The sequence below is a fragment of the Passer domesticus genome, chromosome 2 (genome assembly GCF_036417665.1).
Source record: "Passer domesticus isolate bPasDom1 chromosome 2, bPasDom1.hap1, whole genome shotgun sequence".
NCBI classification, from domain to species: Eukaryota; Metazoa; Chordata; class Aves; order Passeriformes; family Passeridae; genus Passer; species Passer domesticus.
Window position 1 is genome coordinate 30,904,017 of NC_087475.1, and position 27,966 is coordinate 30,931,982.

The following is a 27,966-nucleotide window of genomic DNA, read 5'->3' on the forward strand; positions in this document are numbered from 1 at the left end:
AAAAAAAAAAAAAAAAAAAGAAAAGGAGGTGACAGTAGTTTGCTTATTTGGGCTTTATATTATTATTTATAGGCTACTTCTAATTTTTCTTCAAACAGACAAATGTTGCAAGTAGTATTGGTCATCACATGGTAAGTGATGTTTATTAAAGCTTTTAACCCAGAGTTTTATCTGAAATACTACAATAAAACCATACTTCCTTAAGACTGTAAAGTCTGATCTTGCTTCAGTTCAAGTCAATATCAAAAATCCCATTTATTTATTGAGCTTTAATTATTGGATTAAACAAGCATTTTCATTAGTCTTGATGAGCTCTTATGTATTTATTAAGCATTTCAACTAGCTGATGTGTAATTTCCATGTATTCTGTATTTGCCTTATTTCTGTAGCTTCCCAAAAAAAGTTTGTGCAACATGGTTAAAATTTTACCTGTGGTATTGGGATATTTAGAAGATGTATTTAGTCATTTCTGTATACTTGAAAAAAGAAAAATGAAGTTGAGAAGTTGGGTTCTCACTTCTTGCTAATTTGGACAAAAGAAATGCAGGTACAGGATTTAGGCACACCTATTTTGAACTGCTGTTCTTGTTTAACCAAAGAATGTTTCTGATGAAATTTTCATCACTTCAGTGGTTGAAATGCAACCTGTCTCATTTCTGGATGTGTATTGCAATTTGCAATGTACTTTGATTTCTAAAAATATTGAAAGTCATTAACAAAATGGCCATGAAGAAGAAATGTAAATAAAACAAATTTCAAAAGAGAAACTGTATAAGGATATTCTTCAGTATAGCATTTGCCAGAGTAACCCACATTGTGCTAACAATCATTACAATTTCTGTCTGATCTGAACATCTGTTTTGGTTTTTTCTCCCTGAGTTTTCCTGGACCAAATTAATTTCTCTCAAAATATTTGTGGGAATTGAGACTCCAATTTGCCTTTTCTCTGGGGAGAAAAGTCTAGCCAAACACCTTTTATCGTTCCTTCATCTTCTCATTTATTGTGTACTTTGCTTTCACTGTAGCAGTTAAATGTCGCTCTTAAAGTTCACTCTTCTGCACGTAGGAACTGAGCACTCATCTCTTGGGTGTGCATTAATAGTGTTTTGGAAGTTTTCTCAGTGCTATTTCTTCCCTTGCCAGCCCTGCTCTTACAAGTTCTTGTTAAAATTTGTTCTCTTCTCTCCACTTTCCTCTGATGTGTTTTCTTAAACCAAGTCTAACAATTTACCTTCTCATCTTGTTTTCCCACACCATCTCCTTTCAACAAAATTCAAGCTCTCATACTAAAATTCCCACTTCATATCCAATAAAGATGAGAATAGAATAGAATAGAATAGAATAGAATAGAATAGAATAGAATAGAATAGAATAGAATAGAATAAACAGCTTATGTTAGGATCAAATAACAGCCTGTGTTTCCTATTTACACTTCAGATCTTTCTCTTGCCACTGGTTGGACTGCATTTACAGGAAGAACTGTCACCATAGTTCCCTAACCTGCACAAATCTCAGTCAACACCAGCTTCTTATTTCCAGTAATCTGTATTTTAAAAAGAGCACTTCCTGCAGCTGGTTTCTTCCTTTTTACTTACTGTTTTTACATTTATCCCATTTCTGGAGTAATGTCTATTCTGGCTACACCAAGTGTCTTTAATTTATTTACAAAAAACCAAACAAAACCAACCAAACAAACAAACAAAAAAACCCCAAAAACCCCAAAAAATGAACAAACAAACAAACAAACAAAAACCCAAAACAAAACAAAAAACAAACAACAACAAAAAAAACCACCAAACCCCAATTTGAACATTTTTGGAATCACTGAAGTACTTTCATTTTTAATCTTCTTTTTGCTAAATACTGAATTTGCGCTTTTTCCAAATTGTGTTGCTTGTCATCCTTCAATAAAGTTCATCTGTTACCTGTCTTCTCTCTGCCACCACCTCCACATGCCCTCTCCCATCTAACATTTTGCTAGTTGCTCCTGTTTCTTTCTCCTCTTTTCTCTTTTTTTCATTAACTCTAATTTTTCTATGTTCTTCCCTCAGCTTCAAAGTTCTCCACAGCCCCTTCCACATTACTTTGTCTGCTCAGTCTTGTCTGTCCTCTTGATTTTGCTACTTCAATCTTCTTGTCACTATGCTCAGTGCCTTTGGAGAGTATCTTAACACTGACAAGTCTTGTTTTGGGAGAATGCTAGAGAGTAGCTTCAAGGAATATTTTGAGTTCGGAGGTATTTGTTTGTTTGTTTGTTGAAACACTGCCTCTGGAACAGAAATGGGAACATATTGGCCTTGATGCTGACACAGAATAGGGCAGTTCATCAAGCTCATGGCTTTTTCCAATGATATCTTCTGCACAAACTATTGCAGGCTCTATTAGGCCTGTGTCAGCACTCGTAACATATAATCATGATCAGGAAGGACATCAACAAAGTTTGCAATGTTGTTCGACAACATAGGTAACAGTACAGGAACACACAACTCTTGTTGTCTTCTGAAGGAAAACAACCATTCAAAAAAGGCTGGTGGCTGGTGGAAACAAGTGATTCATTTTAAAAGCTGGGAAAAGATACAGATATGTTCCATGAAAAAAAACAGGGAAGACTCTGTGTTTATTCAAGAAGAGGTGCATGTCAAATACTTCTATTTAATGGAAAACAAGTCCGTAGAATGATCATGTCTATTGGGTACCGTAATACCTTAATTGTAGTTTTATACTTTTCCCCCAGACACGGCACAGACACTGTCACGGTTTTTCATTGCTCTGGAATGAGCTCTCCTCAGCACAACAGCACAGGCACCGCGTGTATCTGACCGCGCGCAGCTCCGTTCCCTTTCCCCTGCATGTCTGTGCACCGCTGTGCTCTTTGCTGGCTTCCGGCCACCTCTTGCTCCCCTGTGTCCTTGCTTCTGGTGCTGCAGCCTCCCTCCACCCCTCGGGAAGCCCTGCTGCACCCTCGAACGAGGGCGAGGTGTGCCCGCAGGGTGCGGTGGTGACTCATTTACCCTGGCAGGCGTGTGTCACTGCCGGGGCCGGTGTAAGGGACTCGGGACCGGCCCCCTTGGCAGGGTCCGAGGCCGAGCAGCCCCCGAGGGTTCGGTGGCCGGGGAAGGCGGGTGCTCCATGCAGGAGGCGCTTCAGGTTGAGCCCCCTGGGCACCAGCTGCGTGCGGGAGGCCGGGGCTGAGCTCTGCTCTTTGAACAGCCCCGGCAGACCGGGGGCAATGACATCCTGGTGCGTATTGCAAATGGAGCGGCCAGCAGGGCTAGCTAGGGAAGTAATTCTGCTCCTGTACTCAGCACTGGCCAGGCCACACCCCGAGTGCTGTGTCCAGTTCTGGGCCCCTCAGTTCAAGGATATGGAGGTGCTGGAATTGGTCCAGAGAAGGGCAGTGGAGCTGGTGAAAGGACCGGAGCACAGGTCCTGTGAGACGCAGCTGAGGGAGCGAGGTTTGTTTAGCCTGGAGAAAAGGAAGCTCAGGGGAGACCTTGCCATTCTACAGCCACATGAAAGGAGGTTGTAGCCAGATGGGGATCGGCCTCTTCTCCCAGGCAACCAGCGACAGTACAGGAAGACACAGTCTCAAGCTGCGCCAGGGTGGGTTCAGGAGGAATTTCTTGACGGAAAGGGTGTAAGACATTGAAGTGAGCTGCTCAGGAAAGCGGTGGAGTCACCTGGTCTAGGAGTGTTTAAGGAAAGACCAGACGTGGGACTGAGTGCCACGGTCCGGCTGACATGGTGGTGCTCGATCATAGGTTCAATTCGATGACCTCAGAGGTCTTTTCCAACCTAACTGATTTTCAGACCCTGCAGTGCCGCCGGGGCGCCCTCAAGCCCCGCGCCGCCATTCGCCCCGCCCGCCTACCTTGCGTGCCGCCCCCCCTCTCCCGGCATGCCGCGGGGCGGGGCGGCCCGGCCCGGCCCCCTGCTCGCCCTCAGCCGCGGCGGGCGGGCTCCGCCCCGGGCGGCACCGCGGGTACCTGCGCGGCGCGGGGCGGCCGCGGGGCAGAGCGCGCCGGCGGCGGTGGTGGCCGAGCGACCTGCGCACGCTTCTCCTGTCCGCGGCGGGGGCGGCCGGGCCATGGTGCGTCGCGCCCGGCTGGCGCTGGTGGCGGCGGCGCTGGTGGCGCTGGGGGTGCCGCCGCCGCCGCCGTGCGCGGCCGCCCGGGCGCTGGAGTGGTACACGGCGTGGGTGAGCACGGCCTACGTGGAGCCGCTCAGCAACCGCACGGTGCACGGCAGCACGGAGAGCGGCCGCTACGGGGACAGCTCGCCCAAGGAGAGCGCTCGGGGCCATGTGGGCATTCCGCGCGGCGCCTCGCCCCGCCACATGGAGGGCTGCGCCGCCGACACCGACTACGACGTGCCGCTGCCTCCCGGCGGCCGCGGGTCCCCCGAGGGCGACCCACCGACCTGGATCGCCCTGGTGGCCCGCGGCGGCTGCACTTTCAAGGACAAGGTGACCAACGCGGCGCGGAAGCGGGCGGCCGCCGTGGTCATCTACAACGAGGCCCGATTCGGCAACAGCACCGTCTCCATGTCCCACCTGGGTGAGCTCCCCGCGCTCCCGAGGGGTCGGGGCATCGCTTTGTCTAGCGCCGGCCCGCATCGGTGATGCGGCTCTGCGCGCTGAGGAATGGGGATGTAGGGAGGCAGAAATCCCTGTGAAAATGGTACAGAAAACCGGGGTTTTGTTTTCTTTCTTCCTGTAAGGCACGCTAGGGAAAAAGCCGGGACCGTCTCGTGTCTCCCGAGTTACGGGCCGGGCGTCAGGGAGGAAATGCGGCACCGCCGCATCGGGACCGGCAGCCGTGTGGCGGACTGGGGTGGGAGGCTTGCATTTCCTTTAGGGATACCTTTTTGCCTGGTACCCTGCTACAGCGGTCACAGGTAGGCCGCTTTCTGCAGGCCTTCGGAAACGCACCAGATACCCCGAAGATGCCTCCGGGTGCTTTTGAAGGTGCAGCTGTAGCTGTTTGAAGATAGCTTTAGAACAGGCTTTGTTGTAATAGCTTCGTCGTCCTCTCCTGCGCAGGTCTGTTGCGAGTGAGAGGTGTAAGCGTCAGGTAATCCTTAAACGCTCGCAAATGCATCAGGAAAACTGAATCCTGGAGAAGGATGTTGGCTTGTCTCAACATACTACTGCTGCTGTGTAGCCTGCAGAAAGGTTCTGTGATTTTTTGCCGAGATAGGAATCCAGATGTTTTGTCACCACAGTCCCCGCTTGGGCTATGACACAAAAGACTTGCTGAATTTTTATAGTTATGACAGTATTAAGTGCTTAAATCAAAGAGGTGGAAAAAAAAAAAAAACCTTGGCAGTAAAATCTGTTTGCTTTTGTAGATTTTTGAGAAACTGGAAGGTCTTCAGAGGAGGACGGGAAGACAAGGCAAACAAAGTAAAAAATTCTGTAAATGTGTGCCTCACGTGGTTTTGCTACAATGAGTTTATTTGTGCCTGGACTCTCATTCCTGCTTGTGAGGAAGGGAAGGACCAGGGACTTGGATGAAGTAAAGCCATAATGTGTTTCTAAAGGAAACAAACTTATTTTCTTAGTGTAGTGAGCTGAAAATCTCAGCTAGGGAGCTGTTGCTCTATTGCACGTGTGATTCATCTGTTTGAAAACAAGTCTCTCCTCTTGGAATACCCAATGGCACCAACTGGGGGATTGGAATCATGATTATTGTTCTTAGCCTGCTGCTTGCTTGAGATCACCCTGGCCCATTTCATATTCTTAGTTCACTGTGGAAGTGGAGGTGAGATGCTAGATAAAACGAACCTTTGGTTTTGATCCTAGGTGGTGATTAAGATACTTTGTTGTGTAATACTGTTTTCATCTGAAACAGTTTCTTTTTTTGCTTTCACCCTGTATTGGCCAATCAGTGAAAATTCTTTTCCCTCATTCTTCTCTATTCCCCATTGTAACATCTCATAAGTATTATTTGCTCTATTGTTGAATTTTTTTTCTGCTTCTCCCATTTTGCTTATTTTATAATTAAAAAAAAATAATTCTCTTTTCTGCTCTCATCTTTGTGCTACAGAAGACCTTCTTGGGCTTAATACTCAGTTTTGGACTTCACTAGTACAGTTACATCTGCCAGAGGTGTAAAGAGGGGTGCTCTCTGGCTGCTGCTTGTTGGGGGTTTTTTTTCCTTGAACTGGCAGAATGTTGCTGATGAAAGTTCCACCTATGTAGAGCATGTGATTTAATATAGTGCACGTATACAATAATACATTTGTATTTATACTGACTTCATAAATGCAGGTTTGACCTTATGATTGTTTGAATGGGATTATAATATATTGGAATATAATTACAAGCTGTGATGTAGTCGTAAATGCTTGTTTCATGGTTGACACTTTCAGATATCCAATGTTTAAACACTTTCAGTGCACTTTGGGAATAAAGGGAAGAGGTACTGTTAGTGTTTTAAATCTTAAGCTATTTGAAGGGAGATGATGGAAAGGTCTGTGGAAGATGGCAGGGAAGAATGTTCAAGGTAAAGCTATGGTTTACGGGATCTACATTTTCATTTCTGTGGAGGGATTTGTGAACTGGCACATAAGGAAGCAAGCTTTCCTTCTGGGAGGAGAGCTGAGGATAAATACTCTGGGAAATCTGCAGTGCAGTTACTGAAGAGTGGAGTTACATGCATAAGTAAAATCCGCTTAATGCGTTTGCAATTAGTGGCACTGAAAATGATGTGAGATGGAACAGTGGTTATGGCTGGTAGAGATGCAGCCCAAATTATGTGAAGGTGACAGACAGCTTTTGTGATCTCAGTGCCATCTCTTCATTCTCCTGGAAAACCTAGCCTTTGAATTTTCTGGGATGTATGTGATACATGTGCACTGTTTTTTTGGTTGTCTTTTTGGTGTTTTTAGACATGTTTCACCCTGAGTTAAAAGAAAGGTTCTTGATTAGGTGAAGAAATTATTTCTTATAGCTGGTGTCAAAGCATTTAAACAAGGACAAATGTTCCAAATAATCTGTACTTTTCACTTGTAATCTTCATGAGTGCAGTGAGTAGGGATTCTAACTAAAGTTTTGGAACAAGAGAGTCAAGAATTTCAATGTGTAGCCTTGAAATCCTCCCCCTTCTTCCAAAAGAAGGTTCTGCAAATGTGACTCTACTGATATGTTGCATTTCAAGCCTTTGCTCTCTGTCCAAATTACATTGTTCAAAATGCTGGATGACTCCTCTCCTCGAGGAAAGTAATAGTGACACAATTTCATGTGTGGCTGGGAAGATTTTTCCATTGAAAACTTCTCATTTTACCCAAATGACTTGAGGAGTTGTACTTCGTTAACTGAATCTGAACGACAGAAATTCAGACTTCAGTTTTACAGACTTGGCAGGCAGTCCTAACTCCGTTCATTTTTGGTGATTATGGTGAACTTAATACAATACAGAAGCTTCAAATTGCTTTCCAAAACCAAGATGAATATTGCACCTGAATATTAGCTGGGAGTGGGTTGGAGAGGAATCTGGAGAGGCAAAGTGTGGAGTGTTGTAGAGACCAGACTAAGGAAGTTAGGGGAAGGCAAAGGTATATTGCAATGGAAAGAAAACAGGGTCTTCTGGTTCTATAGTTTTCCTGTTACACTTCATGCTGGGCACCCAACCATCTCTGTATCCCCCCCAAGCTAGGATTGGTGATCCTGATCAGAACAGAAATTGCTTTATCGTAGACTATGGAATGAAATGCGGTTTTGCTTGAAATGCAGGGATGGGAGGCAGTGGCTGTAACAGTTTGAGGTAGGTCTGGATTAGGGCTTTAATTCATGGTTTGTGGATTTAAGGGAAGCTTCGGACTTAATTTGAGTGTATGACTGGCTACATAATGAAAATGGTCTTTGATTTGCCAACATACATCTAACTAGTTCTTTCCTCCATTGTCATGTTTTTTTAATGCACATATATTGAACAAAACAGATGCAAATTACTTTGTGCTCATGATTCTATAAGTTCTTGGCATCCCCAAGCAGCAGAGTTAGAGTTACTTTGGCATGTAGTTCGACTCTTTGTTACACTGCTTGCAGGACTACTCAGGATTCTTAAATAGTGCATCATTTCTGTATTACTGCTGTTTTCTACTGAAAGTTTCTGGTACTCTAACTGCTGAAAGGACAGTGGCTAGCTTTAGTAACACATGACTCTATGCTGTTTAGTTAGTAATGCTGTTCTGAAGAAGCAGGAGTAACTGCTTATATCTGTCTTATCTATAAAAGTGCATATGCTTTGGCACTCAGGTGGAAAGAGTATGTGTACCAGCGGTTATATATCCTCCTCGAGGCAGGTGAAAATATAACATGCACCAGGGATTAGGTGAGATGTGTTTGGGGTTAAGACAAAGCTTGTTATGGGATTGTTAGTGTACTGTTAGCATTTGTTTGGAACAGGAGCTAAAAAGAATATTTGGTGTTAGTTGTGGCAGTATTAGTAGGGTGCCTATGCTTAAATAAACCAGTGGACTGACCTTAGACATTTTTACTAAGATGGTGGAACTCTGGGAGCTGTCTGACATTTCTCAGGAGGACAAGAAGTAGGGTGTGTCTGTGATCAGTTTCCGGATGACAGAAAAATATCTTCTTAATCTCTTTGCGTGAATGGAAATAAATGTAGTTTGGTGTGCCTGCAATCAAGATCTGTACCTGTCCTACTCTTCCTCATCAGTAGAGTGCTGGTTTCCTTTTGCAGGAAAATATTGGGAGTGGTAGCAGTAAAACTGTCTGCACTGGCAGGAAACATACCTTCATCTTCAGAGTTCCAAATTTGCCTTTTTTTGCAAGTATCCTAAGGATCTGCCAGCCCTGATAATGTTAAAAAGCACAGACCAAATTTTAAGTGGACACAATTTTACTGAAGCATCAATCAAATCTAAAAAAAGTTGTTTATTCTAGCAAAGTAAAAATGTGATTATATATTGTAAAACCAGAAGGTTATAGGAAGGCAAAGCCAATACAACATGATTTCAGTAGATGCATATATGTGACACTTGAAGTTTTCTTTATAAATGTGATTTGAGGTGTCTGAGTTGTGTGGCAGTTGAAGAAGTTGATGGAATGACTCACCATCATTTCAGTCTTTGAATAATGAGTTTCAGAACAGCAGGCTAAAATTAGCAAGGAATGAGTTAAAACCCTTAGTGTAACAGGCTGCTCAGGGCAACTGCTTCTCTGAGACTGCTCTTGTTCCTTTTGTAATCATGGATTGCAATTATTCTTCTCTTCTTCCCCTTCTGTCTCATGACCTTCAAGGCCTCTGTGTTTAGTTGCGTGTATTTTTTTATGGCAGGTTCATCACCAAATCTTTAAAACAGTTAAAAGCTTTTAATGGGTATTTATTTAAAAATGTATGGTATGCTTATGTTAATTCTAAAAGTGGAAGGTGTCACACTGTCTAGCAGCCATTGTGCAAAAGTAGCCTGACTTTCATTTCAGGGAAGTAACTGTCTGATAGTTGGGCATTCTGGTGACAAAGCAGAGAAGGACAATACTTATTGTTGTGGGGGTTTTTAAATACTTCATCATTAGAAACAGTGCAGAGAATCAGATAGCAGGATTAAATTGATTTAAGGTTTCAGGACTGAGGTGGAAATTTACTGATTAAAAATCCAGGCTGCCTCTAATCTTGAAACTTCCTTTTCCTTCCTTAAGCTTGGATGAAACCACATAAATCTTTCCAACATATTTGTACCATTCCCTGGCCATCCTTGGGCACCCCTCCTGTTATTTGTAACTCTTACAATTGATGAAGGACATAGGACCTAATTTCTTGATTTGGGTGTAGGGATAGCAGTTCTTAGCAATGAAAGATAAATTCCCACTTTTATATGTTTTATTTCTTGCTTACTCCCTGTGGAGTTGTGCACGGTCAGAGAGCAGAGAGTGTTTCACACTCTTCTCTGAGTTTCATGAAGCTCTCTGGTAGTGCTTTTGTGCTGTTTCAGAGAGAAGAACAATATTAATTAACCAAGTTGTAGTATGCTTGGACTTGGGGTATCGTGTGGATCAACACATTGTTGGTGAGCAGAACTGATTAGTGGAGCCTGGGTACTTGTTGTCTGTCTGTCCTCAGCTTCACTGCTTTGTGTCTCCAAGCACACCCACCAAGCAAGGCAATGTAGATGGGGTGGGTGTTGCTGGTGAGCAGAGTGGGGTGCCTGAGGGAAGGCACAAGTTGGTGTAACTGCAATGCTATTAGGAAAATCCTTTTTTTGCTGGGTCTGGATCTGGCAGACACCATAGGTGTAGTGGTTCTTAGAGCAGGTGACCAGAGGTAGGATGGTTGTGTTAAGGTGAAGTTGAGAAGGGAGGTTTATTCAGCTAACGCCTGGAACTTTTATTTTTCATCCAGACCAAGCTCTACATGCCTTATGGAGGGAAGAGTTCTACATACACAAGTGAAGCTTCTGCAAAATTCTTGATAGCAGAACGGCCAGATTGAAAAGCTGTCACAGCCTGACAGCTTTTTTCCTTCCTCAAATAAAGGAATTTAATTTAAATAGTTCAGGCAGATAACTCTTTGTCTTAGTAGGCAGAGGTGGCTGAGGACAGAATGCAGCTTTGAATTTTGAAAATCCCCATTTAATGTGATGTTATAAATAAGGAAGCCATTTCTTCTGGCATAGCTTCTCTGTAAGGAATCTAACACAGCCAGAAGGGAAAAAGGCTTTAACCCTTCAGGAGGAGGTCTTGTTGCAGGTAGGTAGTCTTTTGTGAATCTAGAAAAGGTAGCTGTAACATTACAGCTTCAGATTTTCAGCTAGGAAAACGCCTCTCTTTTTCTTCCTTTCTCTCTGAATCAAGACTAGTTTCACTTTTTCTCAGAGGTAAGAGAGCAAAGTAAACTGAAGCTGTGACTTACTGAGGTGGCAGCAGTGTTGGTACACAAAGTAAGAACTATTCAAATAAAATATAATAGAACGGTGCAAATGTGACATTTTTAATAGGTACATTTGTTTGTAGTTTGTTTTGTAATACTTGGGCTAGATATTTCTGAGAATACTGGGTATTCTTCCAGAAAAAAAATGGAGTAAAACACTAGTCACAGAGGCCTTTGGATTTTGCTAGTTGGTCTTGATAGTATCTTACTGGTTTGGGTGGCAGTATGTTGCCTAAAGGTTTTGGGTTTTTTTAAAATTAGGTTTCTTTCATATGAATTGAGAGCTCTAGACATCTAATACATTAGAAAAATCCTTTTGTTCACTGGTCGCAAAAGAGTTACAAAGTATTTCTTGACAAGTCCTTGTCACAAAGTCTCATTACATTTTGAATATTTAGTATTAAAGAATCTGTAAGTATTTCAAAGTTTAAAATAATTTATTATTCGATTTGTTATTAAATATATGAATATTTTTTGTTTATATATCCAGTGTAATTTGGATAAAGATTCAGATTCAAACTAAATTGAAGTGTCTCTCTGTGATGTTCACATACTGTCTCCATCTGCAACTAAAATTCCCACGCTGACAAATGAAAGACCAGCTGTTCCTGAGCTGCAAGCTAGAACTTCAACTGCTCCGAGATGAGTTGTGTGTGACTTGTCTGGTTTTTTGCATGGTTCCACTTCTACTTCACTGTAGAATGATGACTATAGGCCTTGAACAGCAAAGATGCATCTGTTGAGCTTTATCTTGTGTTTGAGAGTTTTTGAAAGTAAATAAAGGATTCTTTACCAGTAAATTTTCTATCAATTCTGCTATGCCTGAAAAAAAAAGCACTGGAGGCTTTCCTATAACTTTTCTTGCTGATCTCAACTGAAGAGGCCAAATTACCCTCAAGCAAGAATGCCTACACTTTTACTGTGACTACTGACTTTTTTTCTTTTTTTATTCCTTCCAACAGGAACAGGAAATACAGTGGTGATAATGGTTGGCTATCCAAAAGGAATAGAGATATTGGAGCCAGTACGAAGAGGGATTCCAGTAACAATGAGTATTGTTGTTGGCACACGACACGTGCAAGAATACATTAGTGGTCAATCAGTTGTGTTTGTAGCCATCGCCTTCATCACCATGATGATTATATCACTTGCTTGGCTCATATTTTACTATATACAGCGTTTCCTCTATACGGGATCACAGTTTGGAAACCAGGTAAATGGAGCTAATGGCACTTAAGAGTATTGACCTCCTTCTCCTGTCAAATCAGTTGCTTAACTTTGATTATTTATTGGGGCATTCTTGAAGATCTGTGCCTTCTTCCTATTTTGCTAACTGTGAGTGCTGCTCGGCAGCAGTCAGTGAGGCTAATAAGCACTATGCTAATTGGCATCACAAGTTTGACTACTTATAATTATTAGATGCTCATATGAAGTAATGAGAAATACATTTAGCCACTTGTCAACAACAGCTTCTTATGTGATCTGTCACCTAACTGAACTTCCTTCCTTTTGACATGAAAAGTTATTTTCATTCTTCAGTAGTTTTCATTCTGAAAGTACTAACTTCACTAACCAGACTTTTTTAATGGAAAGAGACCATGGTAAGTTGGTTTCTTTTAAATTTTCTCATAAAACCTACAAGTTCTTCAGGGTGGAATTTTTTGTTCTAAAGCTTTATGAAAACTACTTTTGGTACCTGTAATTCCTTTACTCCACTGTAGAGTTACTGAATTACAGCAGAGTAGAAGGTGTGTGTCTGGTAAGATTCAGCTCTCTTGGGCTACTCAAGGTACTGAGAACAGTGAGAGTAGTGAGGAAATTTGGAAGGAGTAATTTTGCTCCTTATTTGCCCTTCTCACATTTCTGTACTTAAAAGAAAAAAAAGGCTGGCTTTCCTTTTTTCCCCCTGAGGAAAGTACTTCATCATAGAACAGTTTAGGCTGGACTCTGGACTCCTGTGATCAAGAGAGCAACTTATATGCAGTTGTTGAGGATGCAAGGATTCCATCTGAATTTTGAAAATCCCTTAGAATGGCTCTTACCTCTGCTTTTCAGCTGCTGCAGGTAGGTTAGGTTACTTCCATAATCATCAGCAGCTCTACCATTTGCAGGTTCTTTTTTTTTATTATTTTTTTAATTCTCAGTTCAGGAAAAAATGCTGCTTCAATTAGTGCTTAGCATGTGGACTTCTCCTACCTTTTCCTTGATGATGTAGATGCTAGCTTTGCAGGAGGGAGGACGGGGTTTTTGTTTGCTTTCAGAAGTCTGAACTCTGTTTAGGACTTCAATGACTCTTCTAGGAAAATACTTAATTTCTCTTTTCAATAACTGAGGATAACACACAGGACTTCTGTATTGGTTAACCTTGTGGTTTCCCTGAAGTTTTGATTTCCTAGAGTCTTTTTTAATAAGCTTTAAATCTTAGCATTTACTTTCTGAGGATACATAATTTCTGTGAAGCATTTATAGGAAAAGGGATGTGTTTCTGTGTTGTAACAGTTGTTTGGTGAAGAAAGTTGCTTCTTCCTGTTGCCTTCTAAATATAAAACTCACACAGAGGAAAGTTCACATGCTTTATGAAGCATTGTATCATGTACTTTAGTTTTAAGGATGTGAATGTGATGTTTCTAAGAAACTTGTGCCACAGACTCTTAATAGGATTTTGCTATTGTCATCCAAATGCCAGTAGATTTTGCCAGTGCTTGTCATCTGAATGCCTCTTAAATAACTGAAACTGTCTAGCATTAGAAGGTTATGCCCTTTTCTCAATACTTTCTCTTCTAAAATAGCCATTGAAAATAAAAATGATGCAAAGTTGGAAAATGTTTTGATGATGTTAGTAGAGATGTATTATTAAGAGTCTTAAAGGAATTTTGGAAACAAAAAGCCGATTTCTAATCCAAATCTTGTTTTGCTTGGCTTACAGAATTTTAATTCAATTAAAACTAAAACTTGTGAGTTAAATATGTTATGCTTTAAGTTTAAAGCAAGCTGGAGTGTAACTGCTAAGTGAAGATGGGTATCTTAAGATTTAGTCTAATATTAGTTTAGCAGTAAAATTACAGAAGATCTCCTTGCTACTGAAGAGGACTGTGCAGAAAACCCTGAGAAGGTGGAATAGGCTTCTGCTGTTGGTTTTGTCCATTTCTGGGAGACCTTTCAGACTACTTATCTTTAACACCATAAAAATTTAAAAAATCACAATTTTCAGTACTATACATTTGTAAAATTATATATGTCAGCATAATTCTCACAGAGAAAGGCTGCCATTATGGGTTTGGGGTTTTTTTATTCCTCTATGATATTTCTTTATTGTGGGTTGCTGCTAGACAGGTCAGCATCTGTCAACTGGGAGTGTTTAGTTTCTCAGTTCCTTGCAGTAGCTGGCACTTTGTCTTGGACTACAGTACTGCTTTCTTTTCTTGCTTCCCCTCTAAGCATAATTATACTGCATAGTAGTCCAGTATGGTGCATCATGTCTGTAAAGCCTTTCTTGTCATCTCCTTTGCATAATGTGTCCTTTCAGTGCAAAGCTTTGTCCAGTGCAGGAGACAGTGTTTGACTGAGGGGAAGTATTAATAGCTACAAGCAGCCTTTTGACCTGGTGGTCAGCTGTAGGCTGCCTGGCAGGATTCCACCTTCTCCCAGGCTGGTGTAAAACCTACGGTGTGCTTGCTCATGGGCTTGCTGAACTGGAAGGTCTGGTTATATGGCTGTTGTTACAGCTCTGCTTGCCTCCAAGCCTACACGGGTTTCAGCTTTCCTGTGTGGGAAGGGCCCTCATGCCGGCAGTCAGGGTGCGGGGCTGCAGCTGCCGGTGCTCGGCTGGGGCTGCTCGTGGAGCAGGGCACTTACAGAGCCTCAGGAGCACAACTTACTGAACATCTGCTGCCTGGAAATATTTTATAAACTAATTCATTGCCCAGAGAGCAATTTAATTTTTTAGACACGTTTAGAAGACTCAGTAATCCACGTGGAAAGTATTAAAAAACTTGGAAATGTAATTCCTGAAACTACTGTCTATACTAACACTTAAAAATCTCATTTCAAGGGACATAGGAAAGAAACCAAGAGAGCCATCAGCCAGCTTCAGCTGCATACAGTGAAACGTGGAGAAAAGGTAATTCAATGTCTCTGGTTATTGCTGTAAGTTTTAAAAATGGTTGTAATGTTTTCAAAGAATTTAAACTAAAATTGCAGTGTGGCATACAATTCTAGGTTTATGTCAGGGTCTAGGCTTAAAAGGCAGAATTCAAAATTAAGGAGTCAAGTCTGAACTACTCATGAAATTAAGGCTACTTTGTTGCAAATAATATCTGGTTATACAGAATGTATAGGGGACTGGTACTATAGAGATGAGGAAACATTGTTATCTTTTCAGCAGTTGAAAACATCAACAAGTGGATTGCAAAATACTTCCGTACAGTTCTTACAGCTGATGTAATCTGTTTTCTTAAAAGAACATTTATCATCTTATTGATCAGAAGACCTTAAAAATATAAAAAGCTTTTAAAAATAAAGCACTTGTTTCATCTTTTGACATATAATATATTAAGCCTTCAGGTAGGCTTAACCTGAAGTATACATTTTTTAAAATACATTTCTATGTTATGAAATAAAGCTAATCTAAAAATTAAAGCAGCTTTCAGGAAGTTGGCTTTGACAGCCTACGGCCTAAACTCAGCTGTATTAGAATAACTGAAGTAGAAAAAGCCAACATTTTGAAAGAAAATATTTTAGTTGGAGTTTCAGGAGTGCTGATCCTAGATGCAAAATTAGCTTCTGACTAGATTTCTGCTGCTACATAGGAGTTTTTTTCCCCTCAACCCTTGTCTTATTGATGAGTTTTTATTTAAGGACTGATTTACTTGGAGATGAAAAACAAGGATTAGGTTATTTTTAAGTCTATGAATAAAATCAAAGTGAGAAAGGACATTGATATGTAAAAACTTTAAAGGCAGTAGTCCAGCAGAAGCTGGTCATGTGCTACAGAGAATATGTCCTTCATTTAGTAAATCGGTTTTGAAACTTAAAATGTCCCAAAAGTGTGTTTGAACTTCCTTGCCTTTTCCTTCTATGCTTTCAACATGCTTAAATAGTGTATTACAAGTATTTCTTACTTTTATTTAGATTATTTTTTGATGGAGTTTAGCATATATTTCATGCTGTGAACAGAGGGATATTCATACTTCAATTCATACAATGGTGACATTAGAGGTCAAGAAAGACAGAAGTGAACCCAAGCCTCTGTAAAGCACTATCAAAGCATAATGTCAGTGTAGGAAGAAAGAGACATAGAAGGGTCATGATGAAACCTGTGTTAAAAACCACATGGAAGAAGTTAACCACTTTTAAAGTTGATGTTCAGTAAAATCCTCCAAACAGGACTTGTATTGTGTGATTTTTGCAGTATACAGGGAGTTCCTTCCAATAAATAGACCCTTGATTAAAGTAAATAAAATGGGAGAATTTGTTGTTATACAGTATGCTGATTATTCCTCTGAGTGCCATGTTCATTAAGAAGAGTAGAATGAGATAAGGTTAGAATCTCTCTGTTAAAATAGAGCTTTTGTGCGTGGTAGAGCTCATTAATGTGATTTGAATCAACCTGCTATCAGCAAATTTATGTAAGTTACTGATGCAGGGGTTTTTATGAACTAATATAAATTTGTCTGGACATTTGTCCTGTCTACTGTTAATGTACATTTTAAATGGCTGAAAGAAAATATTTAAAGGAAAAAAAAGTCTGTTTCTTTTGTTGTGATGCAATACAGTCTTTCATTATCCCCACTTGAGGTTGAGATATTTAACTAAAAATAGGTCATATATTAAAAGTGTATTTACTATCATGTAGCTTTTTCCTGAGAAGCTTATGGGATTATTGTAAAATGGACATTTGAGTATGTGCTACATATGGTGTGCTTGGATTTTGCCTCTTGTACAGAATAAAAAATAATTTGTTATAGAATAAGCACTTCACTTTGCTTACATAAAAAAAACCAGTCTTAATGTGATTTACTTGGGAATTTAAGGCATTAATTGTGTTAATTTATAGCATGCAAAGGACGGAAATATTGGCCTTGAACTTAAAAGTTTCATTGCAGACCTAATTAGTTTAAATGTTTGTATTGAAACTGAAGTGCTTTAGTAAATTGTAAATAAAAAATACTAATTTTTTGGGATGAAAGCAGAGGAATTTTCCCACTGTCTGTTCTTCTAGTACTTAGAATTTATGCAGCCCAATTAAAGTTGGATTCTTTTTCTCGTATTTGGAGCTATCCATCATATTTACACTCCAACTCTAAGCATGGTTTCCAGAAGACAGTAAGACCTGTTAGAAAAGATATTTAACCCTTAGATAAAAGTAGAAGTGGGGAAATTATGTTCTGTGTAGTGTGAACTTGGAGACAGGTTTTAAACCCAAATTGCATACTTGTATTCTCTTCTGGCTATGAAGGAATATTTGCTAGGATGTGGTAGAAGGAAGAAAAAGGTGAAGAAGAGATTTGCAGTATTCAACCCCAAAAATCTCTTCCTGCTCTTGGCAATCTTTGGGACCATTCGTTCAGAATTAGTTTGCACACTTCTCATTTGTGCTGATCTCTTAAAGTGTTTTCATCTTATAGCTCCTTCAACTGAAACATTCACAAATATGAACAAAGCCAATGTGTGAGACTTAATGAATTACTTAGGGTGCCATGTATAGTTATTTAAATTAGAAAATCTGTGTTTGGCTGCTTTTAGGATTTGATAACTTGATCAAATTACCTCTTGATAGAATCTCAAATGAGGTAGATTTTTTAAAATTTGCTATACCATTTAATATATTTTGCATTCTTTGAAGCTAGCTATTACACAAAGCTTGGTCTGTAATGAAGTGTGAATGTAATACACTTAAATGTGTTGTCATATTTAGGGTTTAGATGTTGATGTGGAAAACTGTGCTGTGTGTATTGAGAACTACAAACTGAAGGACACTGTCCGAATTCTGCCATGCAAGTAAGTTGTCATAGTTATTCTTTACTCTTTAGCATGTTTTTCTGAAGAAATGGGATAAATTTCCTATAAATTCTTCTGACCCTCTGGTGGCAGAGCTGAAGCTGCAATTTGTATGGCCTGTTAAATGTTGAAGGGCACTGAGAGACCACGTAACACTTCATATGTATGTGGGGGCAAGGGAGCAAGTGGGACAACTGTAGGGGTAAAGTAGAGCTTGGTTAAATTAGAACTGTACACTGTTGAACTGATAACTGTGTGGTGTCTTTGTGGTTATTAGCATCTCCTCTTCAGAAAGGTGGCATGAACCAGAAGGTTTCCAGAACCATGTCTGTACTAGTAAATTGAGCAGCAGCTAATAGTCAAGATTATAAAGGAACGGTTTAATTTTAAATTTTTAAATTTAATTTAAAAAAAAAATTAAAGGGTTTTTTTTTTCTGTGTTGCACACTGTTTGAAGGAGGGATATGTGGCTTTCATGATGAGTTCTAAAGAGCATTTCTTTTCTTTAGGCACATTTTCCATAGAACATGCATTGATCCTTGGCTTTTGGACCACCGAACTTGTCCAATGTGTAAACTAGATGTTATCAAAGCTCTGGGATACTGGGTATGTTGCACACTACTTTAATCTTCAAAGTAGAAGTACAGTCTAGGAGGCAAGACTTCATGTAACTGTTTAGAATGAGAGCAGCTGTTATTGACAAGACTTGAGAAGATGGGAAAAGATGCAAAGAGTAATTGAATGAGAACTAGAAAAATAAGGGAGTTGTATGGGTAAGAACTTAAATATATCAAGCAGTTTATGAATCTTCTTGGATAACCTGTTTTTTCTATCTTCAGCTGATGATATTAAGGAATTTGAATTGGAGGTGAGACTGTTTGCTCAGGCTGCAAAAATGTAACTAAATTAAATAAATCTAGAACTTATATTTGATGTTGTTGAGAACTGTGATTCAGAGGAAGAAATGACAGTTTTTCTACATAGAGTGTATGTGTACTTCCACATATGTCCCATGATTTATCCCTGTAAATGAGCTGGTACTTAAAACCTTCCTGAAGACATTCACCAGAAATTGGTTAAGTAGAGAAAATGATGTGCTCTCATTTCTTTCTGACAGCACCAGAAAAGAGAGATGAAGACACATGCGGTAGGTTACTCAGTCACTGTTGGTAAATAGTCTTGAGTTCCACTAAAATGCTATAGGCAAGAATGTACCTCTCTTATCTCCTACTGATCTACAGAGATCTCTAGAAAATAGAGCTGGTTTTTTGGTTTCAGGGCCTTTCCTTTCATACACTAGGTCTGTGTTTTGACCACCTTTTCTCTTACTTCATTGCAGAGATTTACCAGGTCTGTGGAAGAGCGTTAGGAACTACTGTATTGTTTTGTTAAAGGAGACAATACTCTTGCTATGTAATATGTGTATACCAGATTTTGGTGCTTCTGTGTATTAAGTCAGACTTTACCTGGGAGTTGCAATCTCGTTGTCATGTGGAATAGCTATTGCTACTTTAAGATTGCTACATTAGCAGCTTGGTTTCTGCTCACATTCAGTTCTTGGGGTAGATGTATCTTGTGTTATATGCAGAAGGACTTATCTTTTGGAATACAAGCTGGAAACTGAAATACTGGAACCTTCAGAATAATTATATTCCCTGAATTTTTGCTGTTGCAGAGGCTACTGGTACTAAGCCCAACCAGGAACAGTAATAACTCCTCTGCTTTTCAGCTAAAATGATTTTTGGAAAGCAGATTGAATGGGATTATGTTAAATAGACAAACCCAGTTCATTTTACTAATGAAATGAGGAAAATGGGCTCTGTGTTTGCATCAATCGTTCAAGTCTCACTGAAGCTAATGTGGGAAACCATTCAGGAATTTTTTTTCTAGCTTAGTTTTCAGTTTGATCCAGGTTGCCTAATCCAGTCTGTGGAGTGATTGCCTGAATTTTTTTACTGATGTGAAGAAAAGTGCAAAGAGCAAGGCAGCTTCTCTCAGCCCTGCGCTCTGAACCTGCAGAAAAGAATATGCAGCCTTACAGAAATATACTAAACCTTCTGCAGGGAGGCTCAAGCCTCAGTTTTTAGTTATGGACAACAAATACTTCAGATGCTTTTACATATTTAAAGGCTTGAAGTAGAAGAAAAGCACTGAGTCTTATAATGTGGCTTTTGTAAAGAGCTGACTTCAGTGGTCCACTTCTTTATTATGCTATTTTTTATGAGAAAGAACTGTAGTTCAGCATGTCTGACTGATTTTGTAGAGCATTACTGAATTTTGTAGTTTCAGTGCGTATTTAACTGTTTAACTTTTGGAAACCAAAATCATTAATGCTCCCTCCCATCTGAAAAATGTAAAGATTATATTCAATTGTGGAATGTCTATAGCTCATTAAAATTCAGTATGTTTTAAGTTATGCTGATTTGATACTAAAGAAAGAATCAGCCTAGAATTTCTTAAATTTTAAGATGGGCCTTTGCTAGTTGCTCGAAGAAGGGAAAAATACTTGCTAGTAAGCAAAAAGAATAGCTACTTAAACTGCAATATATTTGCTTATGTATTAGTATCATCAGTATATCTATGGCAATGAAGGTAGTGTGTTTAATTGTAGAAACAAAACTGTATGTAGAGGACTTTGATCCATTCTGAAAATTAATTCAGAGTTGTATAGCTCGTGCTATATAATAGGTGAAATGGATCCCTTTGCCTGTGATACAGATGTTGCATTCCTGCAAAGTGACAAGCCTGTGTGTTTGTGTTGTGGGAACAGACTTAAAGTTAGGCTGCAGATAGAGGAGGAGAGACTTTGGTTCTGATGTAAATGTTTGTTCATCCTAGTAAAAAAAACCAACTTGGCCAACTACTACAGTGAAAAAAACAGGACTTGGAGACTTCTGCAAAGTCAAATAATCAATAGGTTTCTTCTGTGGGACTTTGTATGTGCTGAGCCTGCTCCTAACCTCCAGCAATGCTGTCGCTAGTGTTGAAGTAATCCATCCGAAAGGCTGACTGGGTGGACTCTTCCTTTTTCTGCCCTTGGCTTTGGGGTGGCTTTGGAGAAATGGCTTTCTTTTGGTTGGCTTTCTTTCTTGCAGTAAGACAATAACCTTGAAAATGGACAATATCAAGACCATTCCCAGAAGTGCACATGTAATAGCTAAAAAAATGGTCTTTTTTCCAATAAGGTGAGGTTACAAAAGGTGACACGGAGGAATGTTGATGTCCGATGGTAGACAAAAGTGACAGTTAAATATGTTTCATTTTGAAGGGGGACCCTGAAGATGTCCTTGAAGTTCCAATACCTGAATCCATAAGTGGCAGCGTTTCAGTCGGAAGTCTGAGTATTGCTTTGCAAGATGATGACAGAAACGAAGTAAGCGAATTGTCAGCTTCCTCCACTAATGAGTCTGTATTGCAGTGTACCAGCTTGAAAGAGGATGCAGGGGAAACCACAGCATTGCTTGGTAAGTAATTCAGAGTTTCACTGGACAAATCTTAGCACTAGATATTGCATTAGAAGCCCTTCTCTAGCTGGTGTGAACAGTTAGTACTGCAGTGCAGAGTGGACTGAGTGGTGTCACTACTGGTCTTCAGAAAATACAAGCAGATTTTCAAGGAACTCTGTTGAGCTGGAAATGACTGGACGTGGGGGAAAGAAAGATGTAAGCAGTGTCTTAAGAGGATTACCCAGAGAATCTCAAGAACCTGAGATATAAATGAGTATGAAGATTGTTGTCGGAGTATGGATTGATGTAACAGATAAAACATATTAAAATGGTAAAACAACAAACAATTTTTCTTTTAATTCCTGATTTCTAGATGTGGATGGCAGTAATAACCGGCATGGAGAACATCTATCTAATGGAAATTCCCACTGAACTGCTTCATGGAAGATATCTTGAATAGACTGTTGAAGAACTATTATTTTTTATTTAATTAGTATGGACTTTTGTCTAGTGAACAGAAAAAAATAACAATGTAAATTATTTTACCTTTCAAACTTTTCTAGCTGGTGTTCCAAAAGGGCTAATAACTAAAAATTTTGTACACAGGAGGATTTTATAAAATCTCCTCTGGATGTCTCATCCTAAAAAAAAAAAATGCAATAACCCTTTTTCTGTAAGCATTGTTGCAATGTCATTGTGTTCCAGAGGGCTGTAAGAAAGATGAAGACTAGGCAGTGAAAATAATGTAGAATGTGTAACGGTTAAATATTTTGGATGCACTATTTACATTCAGTATGTACACATGGAGAACACTTACAAGCTATGACTATTAAAATGTTCTAAAAGTTCTGAATTGTTGTAATTGGAGATCAATATTCTCAGAAAAGACATTAACCTTGAAGGAATCAAATAACTTAATGGATATATGTTGCATTATCCTTTTCTTGTGATGGAAAAATTGCTGTTTGCAACATGTAACAAATACATATTCTATCTTGTAATGTGTTCTACTCAGCATGGATGTTGAGAAAAGGAAACCTCCTCCATCCTTCTAGCTTTCTATACTGAATTTGGCAGTAATAAGTTGTGCTAGGTGGTCTTCACGTGCTGAGCATGTAGACATTTAGTATATGCACACTGGTTACCTCTTTCAATCTTAAAACAGAGGTAAAGGGCTAATTATGGCTAAAGTATATTTATTAGTCTATTTATAAGAATTTACATAATTTCTTCTTGCTCCTGTTCCCACTTGTACAAATTGAAACCATTCCTTAAGAAATACAAAGTTTGGGTTTGTTTTGCTTTTTCTTTTCCTTTGCATAGAGATGCTGGAATTCTCCTGGATATTCCACCTTAGGAGTTTTGACTGGGTTTGCCATTAGCTTTTATTCCTTTCTTTTAGATTAGCAGTACTGTGCCTTATAGTAAAACACTTAAGAAATCTGAAGCATCTGAGAGTACATATAAACCCTGGCATCTCCCATTATGACCTCTTATTCAAATATTTATATACTGTAAGTGGTATAAGGAATTGCTAAACTGTTTTGTAAAGAAATATGTATATTTAAAACACTACTTAAGGGTATTAAGTGAATTGTTTAGGATTTTAGCATTGTCATGTTATAAATAATACGCTACATTCCTCAATTTTCTTTTGTAAAGCTGTTGCTACAGATTGCTTAAAACAGTGTCTTTCACTAGACATTTGTTTTAGAGTGTATTTTGTTTTTAAAATGTATATTTGGAATGTTTTTAAGAAAATATGCAATTCTTTTTCTAACTTACATTGAGCTTCAATAGAAGCAATAACTTTTTTTTTCTTTAATTTTTAAGATGAATGTTCCAGAAATGACAGAGGGAAAAATATAATCTGAACTTCTACTTTGCAGAGCAGATGTTTCACCCTAAATTTCCTTAAAAAAAATCCTGTTAATGCCTACTTTAAAAAAAATCTGCCTCTTCCCTGTAGGAGTATCACTTTTAGGTTTACTGGAAAACTGTCAGGTTGTAGTTCTGATGTCACCAGCAGGTGCAAGTTTTTGTGATGCCTTTATCTTACAAGAAGCACATGAGAATGGAATATGACTGACCAGCCATCTCCAAAACTGAACAAATAAGTAAACAACCCACAACTAAAGCAGACAATGTGTAGGGACACTTACGTCTCCAAAAGAAGCTTATCAACATTTCCAGAACTGCCTTTTTAACTATCTCTTCAATATTAAAAACTAAGTCTTCTCCCTCTTCTTTAACACAAAACTGAACATTGATGTAGTAAATGTTGAGAGGGTTTAAATTCTAGCTCAAGGAGGAACCAAAAGAGAAGTTATCAAGAGAAGTGTTGTCGGTCTGTGGATTGTGTCTTGCTGATACGTACAGCACAGTATTCATTCTGGAGAGGAGAATTGTGGTAAGTGCTTGAGCTTTTATGTAATACCTATAAAACCAAAAGCTTTTCTTAAGAATTAAATCTGAGATCTGGCAGAAAGATGGAAGAAAATCTAAGGAACCTGCAAATTGAAAAGTGTGCTTATAAAATCTGGTGTGTGCTGACTTAAAAAATATCTGAGTGTGAAGACTCCTGAGGTCTGTTTCACATGCTGCCACTGCATCTCTTTCATTTCAGTCATTCACAAAAATAGTTGTTTCAGTCAAATAGGTTTGCACATAGTTGATCTTTGGTATAGATAAGCCTTGTGAGGCCAGCTGTGTTGCTGAGGAGTGATGACAAAAGGCCGAATTGCAGTGCCTCCAGCAAGCAGTTTGCTCTCTTTGGAAGCACCATGACAAAAATCATCCGAAGCGAATCACCAGTCTGACCTCAGTCAAAAAGCTGACATGCATTAGTAAAAAGAGAAGTAGGATGAAAAATACAGGGCAGGAAAAAGACAATCTAGGGAGCTTAAAACAAGAAGCATAGGACCTGCTGTTCCAGCTTATCTATTATGTTGAGTAAATGGGTGTAGGCTGCTGTAGGTAAATACAGGTGCACAGACTTTGCTGATCTGGATCCCCACTAAATTGGATCAAACTGGTATTGCTAGTCTCTGACACTTTACCTACCAAAAGCTTGTATGAAGGTCAGAACTAATGAGTGATTTTTTTCACCTCCTCACCGCTTTTTGACTCCCTTCCATTTGGGGAAGCTATAATCTGCCTCTGCTGCTTCAGCCATGTCCTGTCTAGTATGGGAGCTGCAGCTGTGTGTTGTGGGCTCCTGCTGCCTCCCCCTGCCCTCATCACTTTTCCTAGCTGCACAGTTTAGGTAAAACATGCAGGAACTTGTCTTGGACACCTTTGTCCCTGTGTTAGATTTTGCTGTAATTGGGCAGAGTGCTGCTTATTGGAGGCATTCCTGTGGTATCATTTTACAAAAAGCTAAACTGCAGAACCCACAGGAAGCCTAAAACCCTCTCAATGGTAATGCTGAATAAATCACTTGGGAAGAATCCCTAGCACGACTAGGGGATGCTGGTTTTTGTGGAATAATTTTTGTTACTGTTGTGTTAATTGATACAGCTTTGCTACTGCTGCTGTTTCTGTTAGGGAGAAATTTAGTGATTTATTTTTTTTTTTTTTTACAAAAGGAGCTATGAACATGTCAAAATGAGTTCCTGTCTTAAGGAAAAAACTGGAGGCCCTCTTTGTTCAGAAATTTTAGTTTATTAATAATAGTCTACATATGGCAAACTAGAAAAAACTTGGTAGTAAATAATTGTCTAAACTGTCTTTCAGACTTGATAGCAAGGAAAAATGAGCCATAGACTTTCAGATCTGAAAGCATGTTCATGATTTAATTACTTGCAGTACCAATTTAACTGGAAAGTCTGGATTTTCTTTTGCTAATGACTGCTAGACTGGATTCTTCTTTGGCTCTAAGCAATGCTTGGAGGAGATTCTTGGCATGTACTAGAGAAGTTTGATAGGATAGCAGTAAGTCCTTTCCCCTGCCTCTTACCCCCAACATTGCATGTGAATGTAGTCCAGCAGTTAGTCCTGTTGCCAGTAATTAGGGCTAGATTTTAGAGGTCTACTGGAAGAGTTGTAGGATTATTTACCTGCACTGGAAATGCCTTTAATCCATGCTGACTTAATAAATTGCATACCAGTATATTCCTGTCAAAGCTGGTCTCTTGGGAATTCTGGTGCTGTTTAGGTTGCAACTGGCACAGAGAAACACAATTGCAACACCTTTGTCAAGTGTGCAAAGCTGTTTTTTAATTACCTATTGATTTGGGAATGGTCACTGAGGTTTTTTGGCTATCCTGCAAGGTTCCTCTACAACCAGCTGGTTGTAGTTGGGCAGAGTCCAACAAGACTGTCCCCTTGGGTAAGTTGAAGGGATGCAGTTTTATAATAGGGCCATGGTGAATTACAGTTCCTGAAAAGGAATATGTCAGCTTAATTTTTTTTTTAACTGAATGCCTGTAAAAAATTGTAATCTGTCTCTGAAACTGATCTTTACGGGATGTTTTGTTTTCTCTCACAGGTGATATGTGAAGATTTGAGAATTGGAATTGATTAAAAGTGCACAAATCAAGCTGAAGGCTTTTGGTTTTGTTCAGTATGGGTCCTGATCTCTCCTCAGATATCCTACTGTATTGCAAAACTTGATTTAAGAAAGTTTTTAAAGTAGAATGCCTTTATAATTGCATGTATTTGTGTGAAGAGTGCATTGCCTGAGACTGTCCATTATACTTCCATTGGACCTGAAGCTCCTTTTCACCATCTGAAACATGGTAATGTTACTGCATTTTTAAATGAGCATATCCTTCATTCAGAAGAGCAGAGTAAGTTTCCATCATTTTGTTAGTCTGAAGCTTAACTCCAAAACTTTGAAGCCACTTACTTCTACTATAAACAAATACCTGCAGAGAATTATTTGAATTTGCCAGTCTGTCAAAAACTATTCACAACAGTCTTTTATTGTAACCTTGAACTAATTTGGTTGCATTGTTTGGATTAAGCACTTGTCTTTTCCATTGTGTATGTACAGTTGTAAGAATGTCAAGTTATGCATTGTTGTTGTAATTTAATGGCTAAAAGCTCAAATTCCATAATAAATTATACAGACCTTTTAAAAAGCAATGTCTGAGAAGGTGGAGGGTTTTGTTTCCTTTGGTACACTTAGGAAGGGGATCTGAGGAACACAGACCACTAGCACAGCACAACACAAGATTAATTTATGCTGGGTAGCTGTGGGGGAGCCCCTTTCAGCATGTGGTGCTTTCCCCATGTCACCAATACCTGGGAGGGCTGGGGTAATCTTGGCTGGCTGCTTCCTGAGGAGGGGGAAATTGATTGAAGAACTTGTGGGTCAAGATAAGAAATGGCTACCAATTACCATCACAGGAACAAGAGATGTGACTTCATGAAGATTACTTTGAAATGGCAATAAATTAGTTTGAGAGTAGGGTAGTATAGGACTAAAACTACCCCTCTGTAAGCTGACACTTCTCCCATCCATGGCGGCAGGATGGGGTGGGGGGGTGAGCCTGTAACAGGTGATCTCTGCTGTTCCCTCCTCACCTTTTTGCCCTGCTCCATCCTGAGCTCCTTCCAAGGAGCTTCAGTGTGGATCCTCTCCATCAGGTATAGACCACTCCAGGGTTATCACTGAGCCTGTCTGAGGTGCCAGCTTCTCCTGGCTGGGTCTGGAACAGGGCAGCCTTCTTCCCACAAAGGCCACCCTGCACTGCCCCAGTACCACAGGGCTCTGAAATTAATATGTCTCAGACATACCTATGATAAAAATAATAAAATTTCTTAATATGTCCCAAATCATTGGATTTGTCGCAGAACTGTAAAAATTACATGTATCAGTACAACTCAAGCCAATACAGTGAAGATGCAGAACAGCTAGACTTTGGCTGTAATATAATAGTAGCACTATGATATTAGTCTATGACACTAGTCTAAAATTTTTATGTTTTTAAAGGGGTACTGCTACAGTCAAATTTGGCTTCAGCTGTAGCAGATAGAAAACATTAAGGTATGATTTTAAACCAGTTTGTGCTCTAAGTGTTGCCACAAAAAATGCCTGATACTAAATATATTGGGTTTGGAAGCAATGTCTAGAATTGGAACAGATCTTAAGCAAGTGTTACTATAGTTGACCTGATACATTTTAACTGGACAGCTGCACAAATCCAAGCCCATGTAACTACAGAACATTTCTTGCAGGACGTTTTACTGTAATATTATACTAAATGAGACAAGATACTGAAAATCCTATCAATCCAAGCACTTTCACATCCTAAATTCTTTGGAAAGAAAAAGCCAAAAGACTGTATTTACTTTGCATTATTGGTCTTGTAGTTCCTAAAAATTTGAGAAGCAGATGCAGATTTAAAACAACTTTCATTTAGCAAGCAGCATTAAATTAGAACTTGTTAACTTTCCAAGTTACTTTCCTTTTCAGCCTCAGGGCTTAAATATAACAGCAGCTACTCTACTTTTAGCTTAAAATTATAGTTTAGTAGACTCCATCTCCAGTTTCCCCAATACCTGGAATCTAACATTAAAGCTACTCTGCCTCTGTGCAAATTAAGAAGTGAGACTGGCATTCTTTTGATTTTTATGGAAGAAATGTGACCCTCTTTCCTAAGTGAAAGACTTCTACAAGC

The 27,966-nt window shown here is 39.5% G+C and overlaps 1 protein-coding gene and 1 non-coding gene across 2 annotated transcripts; both read left to right on the plus strand.

Moving 5' to 3' along the window:
- Positions 1–3,930: 3,930 nt before the first annotated feature.
- On the plus strand, positions 3,931–26,428 carry RNF149 (ring finger protein 149). Its single transcript, XM_064408073.1, has 8 exons — positions 3,931–4,556; positions 11,858–12,108; positions 14,947–15,015; positions 17,812–17,894; positions 18,404–18,500; positions 21,163–21,358; positions 21,714–23,750; positions 25,830–26,428. The coding sequence occupies exons 1-7, from the start codon at positions 4,088–4,090 to the stop codon at positions 21,770–21,772; spliced, it is 1,224 nt and encodes a 407-aa protein (XP_064264143.1). The 5' UTR covers positions 3,931–4,087; the 3' UTR covers positions 21,773–23,750; positions 25,830–26,428.
- Positions 24,054–24,166, plus strand: LOC135295680 (small nucleolar RNA SNORD89). Its single transcript, XR_010357821.1, has one exon. It is a non-coding gene; the product is annotated as a small nucleolar RNA SNORD89 (small nucleolar RNA).
- Positions 26,429–27,966: the final 1,538 nt, after the last annotated feature.

What these genes read in the sequence shown, in the direction of transcription:
- RNF149 (XM_064408073.1), top strand. Translation starts at nt 4,088, where the DNA reads ATGGTGCGTCGCGCCCGGCTGGCGCTGGTGGCGGCGGCGCTGGTGGCG. An exon ending in CGTCTCCATGTCCCACCTGG is followed by an intron (nt 4,557 to 11,857) that starts GTGAGCTCCCCG and finishes TCCTTCCAACAG; the next exon opens with GAACAGGAAATACAGTGGTG. An exon ending in TCAAAGCTCTGGGATACTGG is followed by an intron (nt 18,501 to 21,162) that starts GTATGTTGCACA and finishes TTCATTTTGAAG; the next exon opens with GGGGACCCTGAAGATGTCCT.